The sequence below is a fragment of the Trachinotus anak genome, unplaced genomic scaffold (assembly GCF_046630095.1).
Source record: "Trachinotus anak isolate AG129_WGS33_773 ecotype Australia unplaced genomic scaffold, CSIRO_AGI_Tana_v1 ptg000012l, whole genome shotgun sequence".
In the NCBI taxonomy this organism is placed as follows: Eukaryota; Metazoa; Chordata; class Actinopteri; order Carangiformes; family Carangidae; genus Trachinotus; species Trachinotus anak.
Genome location: NW_027273863.1, coordinates 9,954,723 through 9,964,975, shown reverse-complemented (window position 1 = coordinate 9,964,975; position 10,253 = coordinate 9,954,723). Strand labels below are relative to the sequence as shown.

The 10,253-nt window shown below is 44.2% G+C and overlaps 1 protein-coding gene across 2 annotated transcripts; it reads right to left on the bottom strand.

Annotated features, from left to right (window-relative positions):
- Window positions 1-44: 44 nt before the first annotated feature.
- nr2f6a (nuclear receptor subfamily 2, group F, member 6a) lies at window positions 45-10,013 on the bottom strand. 2 transcript variants are annotated; one of them, XM_071492847.1, is made up of 6 exons: window positions 8,151-10,013; window positions 6,991-7,804; window positions 5,937-6,031; window positions 4,003-4,331; window positions 3,574-3,820; window positions 45-2,579 (listed from the first exon to the last, which is right to left on the bottom strand). In XM_071492847.1, the coding sequence occupies exons 2-6, from the start codon at window positions 7,257-7,259 to the stop codon at window positions 2,305-2,307; spliced, it is 1,215 nt and encodes a 404-aa protein (XP_071348948.1). In that variant the 5' UTR covers window positions 7,260-7,804; window positions 8,151-10,013; the 3' UTR covers window positions 45-2,304. The 2 variants fall into 2 exon arrangements, with proteins under 2 accessions (XP_071348948.1, XP_071348947.1); XM_071492846.1 differs by having other exon boundaries at window positions 4,003-4,334; window positions 8,151-10,009.
- Between the last annotated feature and the right edge of the window lie 240 nt (window positions 10,014-10,253).

Sequence of the window (10,253 nt, the reverse complement as noted above, 5' to 3'; positions counted from 1 at the left end):
TTCAGTTTTTGGAATGAGTGCTTTAACATGAATACACTTATGCATTTATGGTACATGTTGCAGTGTTTATTTGGCATTCTTCATACAGATGTAATTACAACACTTTTTCAAGTAGGTTGAAAAAACAAACATAACAAAAGACACATCATCATCCTTTGATTTTTTTTTTAATAACGTTGCCATACACATGAAATTTAAAAAACTTAAGAACTCAGTAACACAAAGATAGGAAAACATTAACAGCATATTTATCTTTTTTTTTCTATGTGACGTAGTTGAGTGAGTTCTTGCCTAAAAGAAGAACATCCCAATAACTCTCAAAAGGCCCAATGGCAGATCAAGAAGCAGAGTTAAATCCTTTGATTTGTTGTTTTCATCAATAAACGCTGAAAGATGCTTTATTTAGAGTTGATTTTATTTCATTCTTTTTTAACTACCCTAAATACTTGTGAGTTTGTAAACTCGCCGCTGTGAGGTAAATCCTGGTGGACCAGCAAATCAGGGCCCGTCTTCTTTTAACTTGTCATAGACAGTGTGACATTTTGGCGTTGAATATCCTCCATGTGCATCCTCATTCATCACAACATCGTCTCACATCACTCACTAACAGGAGAGACTCACTCAGGCGCTCAGAGACGAGAGCGTGGATATCTCTACGTCGTATTTGCTGTAATGGCTTGAAGATGAGCTTCTTTTTTTACTTTTGAACAAATGACAGAGGTATTTTTCATGTAAATACATACAGAAAAAAAAATGTTTAGGAGCTAACAGAGAAAGCAATACTTCAAATGAATCTTGAATTACATAATGTAAAAGAAGGAAATAGTCTCAAGTTAGCAGAGATCCAAAACAACATTTGAACATGCAAAAAGACAAAGTTGGCTGCAATATATATATACATTTTAATGCATTTTTCAAGGGATCATTACCTCCAGAAACAGCACTGATTGACTGGTAGTGTTGGTTATAAACTCTCTGATCACCAACTGCATTTGTTGAATTGTTTGTCGTACTGGAACCCAAGTTAAATTTACGTATATGTCAGCCTGCCATTTCTCAATAATAATAATAATAATAATAATAATAATAATAATAATAATAATAATAATAATAATAATAAAAAGCTCAATCCAAACAATGTTTAATAGCTGAATTCACCATATTCAGTCAGTCAAACTCATATTCAGAACACAAGTGGGGATTTTTTTTTTTTTTTAAAGATACAAGACGAATGTATGTGACATTTGTAAGACTCATTTCTTATTTCATATGTGTCCCAAATTCATACTGAATAACAAGGCAGTTGTCAAAAAGAAGGCGGTTTCTGGTGAACAACATTTACAGAGGTTTGTGTTTAGGAAATATCAGACTAAAGCATTCTGATGTCTAGTGAGGTATTAGTCCGTCTCATGTAACTGTGGCTTCTTGTTTTCTTGTCTTCTCTGACAGTGAGCCCTGTGAATGAATTTTAAATGCATTGTTCAGTTGATGGTCAGGCAGTCACAAGAGTCCGTTCATCTCCTTCTCTCTGCTTTTGTGTTCTAATTATTTTTCTTATAAATCATCTGAGGATGATGATGTAATAGACTTTGGTGAGTTTTCCTTGGTTTTGTTTCATTTCTCTTCCTTTGCTTCCTCCTCACGTGTTGAGGTAAGAGAGCGGTGAATTCAGACTTCTCCTTTCAGCAACGAGGTCCCGCACTGTGTCTTACGTTCAGTTCACATTGCACCCACAGCTTTCTGAAGCTTTCGACTGTTCGATTAGAATCATGATTGTAATGTCATCAGTTGTGTGAGAAAAAGGTCACTGCATCACAAATGGCGAGTCATGGAAAATGAGCCCAGTGTGGGAAAAACAACTCCTCTGACTTTCAGTGGCAGGACAGTTTTGTCCTATAGATGTATTTGTAGCAGGGTGCTGCTGCCCTCTACATGGAACTGCGGTGTCTTTAGTCACTACGGCATGTGGGTGGTGACATGACTGGCTGTGGTGGCCATATCGGAGCCCAGCGTGAGGAGCTGGTCTCTGGCCTGAGACCTGGCATCAGAACGACTTAGCTGGCAACAAGACAGATCCAGCCTGGCACCGGCTCCTCTCTCTTCTCTGGAGGCCTGTGTGGAGGCAGAGGGCTCGTTTCATGAGGGGGGTGGATAGAGCGGTTACAGTACAGTACGTATGACGGCCAGCTGGCACTGCAGTTTGATAACCACACAGATGGATAGTGATGAGTCAGGAGGTTTCCTGTGGGTCCTTGTCGTCACTAATCCCAGACGGAGACCTCATCCGTCGGGGGGGGGTTGGGGCTACTGTCCTGGGACATACGGCCAGCTGATTGAGCTTCCGGAGAGCTGCATGTCACGGATCAGCGTCTCGATGGGTGTCTTTCCTACCAGGCGCATGAAAAAGAGCTGGGAGATGAGGTTGGCGGGAACAGCGCGCAGGGCAGGGAGGCGCAGGAGCAGGCGGCCGAAGCGCTGAGGCTGACTCGGATACTGCATCCTCTCGTACTCTGTCAGAGCCACCTGAGCCTTCTCCTGCAGAGACTCCACGTGGACTGGGTCTGTTAGACCACAGGCGTCTGAAAGGGAGGGAGGAGGAGGCAGTTACTTAATAGTGTGGGCAGGTTACATAAAGAGTCGTGATGAGCCCAGAGGAAGGTTGAACTCCCAGCAAATAATGTGATAAACTGCCCCTGAGGGCAACACATACAAATATGGCACCACATCATATACATGCACTGGAAAGACACATAATTAAAACCCTACAAACCCCAAACATAGCTTAAAACCATAACTTCAAGCTATTACCAGGTCATTTAGTTTAAATAAACATCTGACAGCTTTTAGAGGTCGCGCTCTCAACAAGCAATTTCTTTGAGGTAGCTTTTTTACTGAAGTCTTACACAAGACTTCAGTAAAAAAAAATGCACAGTGCTGCACAATGACCAGTGACAGCACTAATGATACAGCACATAAAGCATTAGTGCATTTGCATTAATGAGCCAGGAGATGGTGCTATAGTCAGTACATTTCCAGATTAATGTAGTGATAAGCCGTTCAGTCCAGTCACTCTCAGGGGAAAGGTACAAAGTTTTCACATTTTCAAGACTTATAGCATTTTCAACTGTTACTTTACTGTGTTGTCCTGTGATGTGCTTTTTACACTCGTACTTCTTGTGTGGTAAATTCGTAATGTAATAGGGGAACTCCAACAATTTTTCACATGAGGATCAGTTTACTGGTCCCACGCAGCCTGTGGAAACAGTTGATAATGTTTTCTGTAGCTGAAGGTGAAGGATGTGCTCTTGGAAACTTGTAACAGAAAGCCTGTGTTATAAACTGGAAGTGTTATGGGAAATGTATTATCCAGTGTTTTTGGAGATTGACCCACACTAGAGACTAAATTAAAGATATTTCGTCCTCTGGTTCTAATTTGTGTCTGACAAGTCCAACAGCTTTACAGAGTTGCACTAAATCACTGGAGAACCCTTTTAGACATGGCTGCCTGGGGTGGTCCTGCAGTACACTGTGTTACAATAAAAGCAAATAATGCAGATGAGGAAAGGCAATCACCTGGTGAGAACAGTGCGATGGCCTTGAGACAGCTGTACTCAGCGGAGTCCACCTGCAGCCTGGTCAGCTTGTCCACCTGGTCCTGGAACACCCTCACCTGGTCCATGAAGGACACCACGCGCTCGGCAGACATGGGCGAGGAGTGGAAGCCGGCCGCGGCCAACAAGGGAGCCATGTGGAGCGGCAGAGCCGACTGGGCCGCGTTGAGGATAAATAGCTCACTCCAGCTCAGCCTCAGCAAGGCCACCTGTGGATTTGTTAGCATTTTAATCAGATACCCCTACACTGTTATCATCCATTTTTAATGTTTATTGCATTTATTGTACATTTCTATTTGATTTAAACATGTTTTTTTTATCCTTTCCTGTCTGTTTTTTTAAATTATATTTCTGAAAACAAGGGGAAAACTATGAAATTGAATGTACTGACCTGGTCTGAAACAGGCAGCTCAGGGAAATAAGGGATGGTTCTGGCCCACTCCACGGTACTGAAGAGTATTCGTGCAGCCAGTTCACAGATATTATCAATCCCCATGGCATTGTCTGGACCGGCCTGTTGGTTGTACTGGTGCCCATACCGACTGTTGGGGTAAGGCTCTGCTCGCAGCAGCTGAGAAATGAGCTCTGACACCGGCTGACCTCCGCCACTTCCTCCATTGTTGTTGTTATAAAACTCACCACCTCCAAGGCCACTGGCGCCACCTATGGGCGTGATGGAGGGGCTGAGGCTTGGCTGAGGTGGGATACGACCGCGTTGAACTGCTGTAGTTTGGTTGGGGGACAAAGGGGAGGAGAGGAGAGGAGAGGAGAAAATTGTGACGGGACAAGGGAGAAGGGAAGGAGGGGATTTGGAGATGAAAAGGGAGAGGAAGAAAAGTTAAAACTGAGTCCACTCAGCTGTGCACAGTCAGATTCTCGGCAGACAGGTTTGACTCGATAAGGAAGCTACTCTTCAAGATTAAAAGGAGGAACAACTGAGCCCAGACTGACTCCTAAACAAGAGTGTGAAAGTGAGGAGAAATATTCTTGATGAAGGGCATCTGCAGAAATAAAACAAAGACTTTGAGGCAAGAATTTGCTTTTCATTAAAATTTTAATCCTCTGGAGGAATGTTTCAAAATGCTATTGCAGTAACCTTAGTATACATTCACAGAACCACCCTGTGAGACTGAGAACATCACTTAGCGTAGAGAAAGTACTGTGGCCTTGACAGACAGCATTACTGCCAAAACCAAGAAAGCAGGGCAGACAGACTCATTTATTTGGGGATATGAATTCATGTGGTAAGCATCTGTCCTGCTTACGTGTCCTTGAGCAAGACACTGAATCCCATCCAGGCAGAGGAATCCTGCTCTGTAGCTGACCCTGACATCTGACTTCCCTGAGGAGGGAAAGGAATTTCTCTGTAGGGAGCCATAATGTGTCTCATTAGCATGTTTTATGATCTGTGAGTGTGAGAGAGGACAACTCAGACATAAGATCACAAACCTCCAAACTGCTATCAAAACACATTAACATATACTGTTACATTTATATCTATAGTGTATGTTTTTATATTTTTATATCATAATTTAAGGGCATTTATTTTTACATTTTATGTTTATATTCATATTTATCTTATCTGTATTCTTAACATCTTAAGTTATTCTCTATTCTTGCTGTTACACTTCTCTCTTCTTGTGGAGCAACTGTAACATAACCTCATTTCCCCCTAAGTATTGTGATTTATTGTTTGATTGATTGATTGATTGATAAAGGTATTATACATTTTCTGTCTGTATCCGTATGCACAGTTTTGTTATTCGTCTCTCTGGGTATCTTCCGACAGGATATTGAATGATGCGTCACCTGGGCTCCGCCACTTACGGTGAAATCCCCATATTGGATTCTTCTTGATCGAGCCAACAAGGCAGAAGGTTTCTGCTTCAGCTTCAACCTTAAGGCTTAAGGCTCTGGGACGCAGGTGTCTTAGCACTGTATCCCTCTCAGTCACTCTTACGCAGGCACTAGATTAAGCCACTTAGTACATGGCATTGAGCTGACACGCGTGGTTAGCTTAGCCTTGATAGGGCCTAGACACCCATGTGTGGCATTTTCCCTGCTCTTTGGAGCTCATGGAGGAAAGATAATGAATTTAACTATAACTTTTTTTTCCTTTTCTTTTCTAAGAGCAGCTAATGGTAGTAATTAGAGGACACTCTGGGGCTCCTCACTGAACTAAATATCAATTATTTTCTTTTTTTAATAACAGTTCAACTGCAGTGTTTCTTGTATTGCACGATACCAGTGTGCCCCACAGTGCCTCTCACACTTTCCAAAGGATCAGAATGGATGAGGGATTTATGGATCAGGATAGACAGATACCTTCTTTGCGCATGCCAACACGGAAACACTTCTTCAGGCGACAGTACTGGCACTGGTTCCTGTGGTGCTGGTCAATCTGACATTCTCTGTTAGACCTGAGAGCACAAACACATGATGATGGCAACTATAAATGATTCATGATTTATGACAGAATTCCTCGTCACAAACTGGGCTCTCAGAGAGTGTGATGGGCAGTTTTCACTATTTCCTGACATTTCATAGACTAAATGATTGATCATTTACCTGTAAAAATAATCCACAGAGTAGTTGCAGCAGCCCAAAGACTGTAATTACGTAACTAAAGTAGGACGTGTTGAGACATTCACAGCTGACACTGACACAAGTTTACTAAAGAAACACAGTTTATCTCTCTATAGGCAAATGAATGAGAACATAAGTCTTTGTTTAACTCTAAAAAAATGGATGTAGATATGTTTACATCAACATTATGAATGTTGTGATGGTGGTTGTGTGATTGACTGTTTCACACATATAGTAAAGCAAGGCTGCAAAGCTATTATTCATCTTTTTAAGAGTGAAAAAATCACAGTTTCACGGAGGTGAAGGTGACATATTCAATTTACTTGTTTTATCTGACTTGTAGGTATTCAGTTTACTATCACACGAGACAAAGAGAAGCAAAAATCCTCACATTTTAGAGGCTGAAAATCAAAGATTTTTGCGTGAAAAAAATTACTATCAAAATAAGTTAGTCAGCATCTAACTGATTAATCGACTAATTGTTGCAGATCTTTACCAAGGACGAATGACTTTGTGTTACTGTAACAGCTTTTCGCAGAGTCGTGTTATAGTTTGACGTATTTCAATCATCAGTTTGTAGACATTTTGTTTAAAAATGATCCGACATCAGTTTGGTCTTTGACACTGACACGGGACTCATGTATACATTGGAAAAACAGCAGCCACAGTACATTTATATCTGATCATTGTCATTCATCGACAATACGTTGACACACTGCCAGTTTCTAGCAGGCTGTTCACAATTCTCGGGCAATGAACATTCAAAATACATTACCCACAATGCCCCACTCACCTGCAAGTGTAGCTGAGGTTGCGTCTGACGCTCCTCTTGAAGAAGCTCTTGCAGCCCTCGCAGGTGAACACGCCGTAATGTTTCCCGCTGGACTTGTCCCCGCACACCACGCAGTCCACCACGCAAGCCTTATCATCGTCTCCCGCCTCCATGTCGCTGCCCCCCGCCTGGGGAGAGCCGTCCTCCTCCTCCCCCCTCAGGTAGCTCTTGTCCCCCAACCCGTTTGTGCCCCCATTGGGATCTCCCCAGCCCCCACTCACCATGGCCATCGCTTGGTTACGAACCACCGCAGAGGAAAATGGGGCAGGCAGCCAAGACTTCTGGTTGCTGTCAAGGTATCATAAATATCAAAAGTCCCGAATGTGTGTTTCCCTTCACCTGGAGAGAATCAGTTCCTCCTGTCTGTCTGCGCTCTCATTAGTTAATTAAGTCTCTTGATTATTTTACAGTAAATAACAGATGAAAAAAAAAAAAGAAACTGTCCTCAGGCTGAACAAGCAGATGTCAGTGAGGGGAAAAAAAGGCTATAACACTGAGGAGGAGGCTGTTTGGCAGAAAAAACAAGAGCAGTTCAGTCTCCTCCCACTCCACTATGACCTGGAAACAGTCTTCACTGTGGCAACTTTTAGTTTTGCATGCTTGTGGATTTCAGTGCCCCCTCCCTCCCCCCTTTTTTCTTTCTCCTCTTCTTCCCTTATCCAACTCGTAGCCACTGTGTGTTGTGTTTTGTCTCCTTTCTTTGGACCAGTTCCTGAGATGGTTGAAGAGAAGCCTGCTCCAGCGCTGTCCGGTCGAACGCTTTCAGCCAGGGAACCTTTCACAGGAAACAATGAGTCAAACATACGGTGCACACTCTCCAAAAAGAGAGCAAAAGGCTTTTGCAAGCAAATGACACGAGGTGAAAATCTTCTACGGCACAGCTCCACACAATCTTGTTTCCCTCTCACACCCCCTGCTCTGTCTCTGTAGCAACAGTAATGGCTGAAAAAGGACCTCAGTGTAGCTCGCCTTAGCACATGCCTGGAGAGGCTTTGACCACCCCTCTTAAAGTACCCCCTACACTGAATTTGCCTTTGCCACCACCAGTTATTCCACATATAAGGCAGCGGTCTAGCTGAATATTCACCTCTTAATCCTTCTAGAAAAGATGTCAAGCTTACCTCAGAGCTGTGTCTATGGCTTCCCTCACTGGAAAATAAATCCTTCTGTCGCTCTAGATCTTCCTTCCATCCAGCGAGGCAGAGAGCGCAGACACAGCTCTCCTATTCTGCTGTAATCCTGTCAGCGGCGGCGGCAGCAGCAGCTTTGTGACCCACAATGAAGACATTCCAGATCAGGCAAATCAACTTGACGTCCACACAACAACAACAACATCACTTTCGTGTGGTCGTGGGCTTCTTCGAGGCACCGCCAGCTGCGGCGGCAGCGGTAGACAAGGCGATGTGGACCGCCTGTGCTCACTTCCCAAATACACAACACGAATAGATCCTGAACACAAGGAAGTGCTCCCTCTCCCCTGCTTGTTGTAGCACGAGTGATCGGCTGTGACAGTATCCTCTGTCCCGCTTCCTTTCAGCAAAAACAAAAACAAAAACAAAAAAAAAAACAAGAAAGCAGGAGAGAGCGTCCGCCTGCTCTCTCCAGGCACTCATGCAGGCTTCTCCCTCCAACCTTTTGTCAGTGCTTGCCCACCAAGAACTAATGACTTGCGGCCTAGCCCTGTGTGCTGCTCTCGTCTGTGTGTGTGTGTGTGTGTGTGTGTGTGTGAAACCTTTCCCTGTGGCTCAGGCAAAACAGGAGGTGGGGGTGGATGGGATGGGTGCTCCTCTTCCCCCTCTCTCTCTCCCTCGCTGTCTCTTTCTCTCTCCTTCCAGCTTCAGAGTCCACAAATCAAATTATGATTCAAGAAAATGGCCAGAGCCGGAGACAGGCTGGATTTCTCAGCCTTTGCTTTTTTTCCCTCCTCGCCCTCCTTCCTCCTCTGTCTGTTTTCCTCCAACCTATTTGTGTGTGTTTGAGAGAGAGAGTGAGAGAGCAAGCAAAGAGAGAGAGAGGGGAGTGTGTGCAGAGGGGGAGGGGGCAGTCACTGTGTGTGTGTGTCTGTGTGTGTGTGTGTGTGTGTGTGTGTGTGTGTGCGTGCTCCCAGGGATTTGACACTGCTATTCAAGCCCTGCGGTTACCATGGTGCCAGCTGCCTTATATGGCCATTGGAGTCAAAGAGCAAAGAGAGTGGGCTGTGTGGGGCAGCATGCACACACACAAACACACACAGGAAGAATGTGGAGGATCTTTATCCTCAGAGATGCAGAAAGCATGACCCCGAGGCCTCAAAAACCAGCCCGACAATACCAGATTACCCTGAAGCCCTGCAACAAATACAAGCAGGCCGATCTCCTGCCCACCCTTTGTCTTTTAGAAAGCAGTCGAATGCTGCATCCGAAAGTTTTTACATTGCAGCGCACAATTTAAGAAGCCAAGCGGAGCAGCAGTGAGATGAACTTCATTTCTCAGAGCGAGAATGTTTCTCTCCCCGTTGGATAAAAGACACTTTGATCCTGCATACGTGTGAGCGGCCCACTCCAGAACAGCTTATTGTGCTGGAAATAAAGGTTACCATTTTGTGGTCATTGCTCATTTCTCAAAGGGCCTCTGTCTCAGCGCTTTGTGGAGCACACGGTGATTTGTGTTCGAGGTTACCCCAAGAGGTCAAACTGACTTTCACACCCCTGCCACGCTAAAAAGCCCAGGGTCAAATGCAGATAAAGGAAAGGAGAGGACGCACAACAACCCTGGATAAGAGCCTTAAGAGATAAGCAATGAATCTGCTTGTAAATGTGCGGCTCTTTGGGGTTGACTGGGGGTTGCAGCCGCAGATATGGAGAGATGAAAGTGTCAGTGCCCTTGGAGATTCACTATTTGCAACTACTTGTCTTATCTAGAGAGTGCTTGCAGAGATTTTAAAGGCATTCTTTCCCCCCATGGACACTTTTATGGCATTCCTAAATCTTAACCCATCTTTACCCCCTGGAGAACAGAATGTGTGTGTGTGACAGAGAAGCATTGTCCTGGCCATTGTGCAGCTAATGGGTCATCAGAGGGTGTGTGTGTGTGTGTGTGTGTGTGTGTGTGTGAGAGAGAGAGAGAGAGAGAGAGAGTGTGGGTTAATTTGAATGAAAGTCCCTTTAATTAGGCCACTGTGCCTGCTTATTGTCACTTCTTGTGTTGGGAAAGATTAGGCTTGTCAAATAAAGAGGCCTTGTAAA

Excerpts from the sequence above, each read along its gene's own strand:
- nr2f6a (XM_071492846.1), bottom strand. The coding sequence starts at position 7,259 with ATGGCCATGGTGAGTGGGGGCTGGGGAGATCCCAATGGGGGCACAAAC. Across the intron at positions 6,032-6,990 it reads AACCTCAGCTACACTTGCAG|GTCTAACAGAGAATGTCAGA; the intron begins GTGAGTGGGGCA and ends TTGTGCTCTCAG. Across the intron at positions 2,580-3,573 it reads CATCGCACTGTTCTCACCAG|ACGCCTGTGGTCTAACAGAC; the intron begins GTGATTGCCTTT and ends CCTCCCTTTCAG.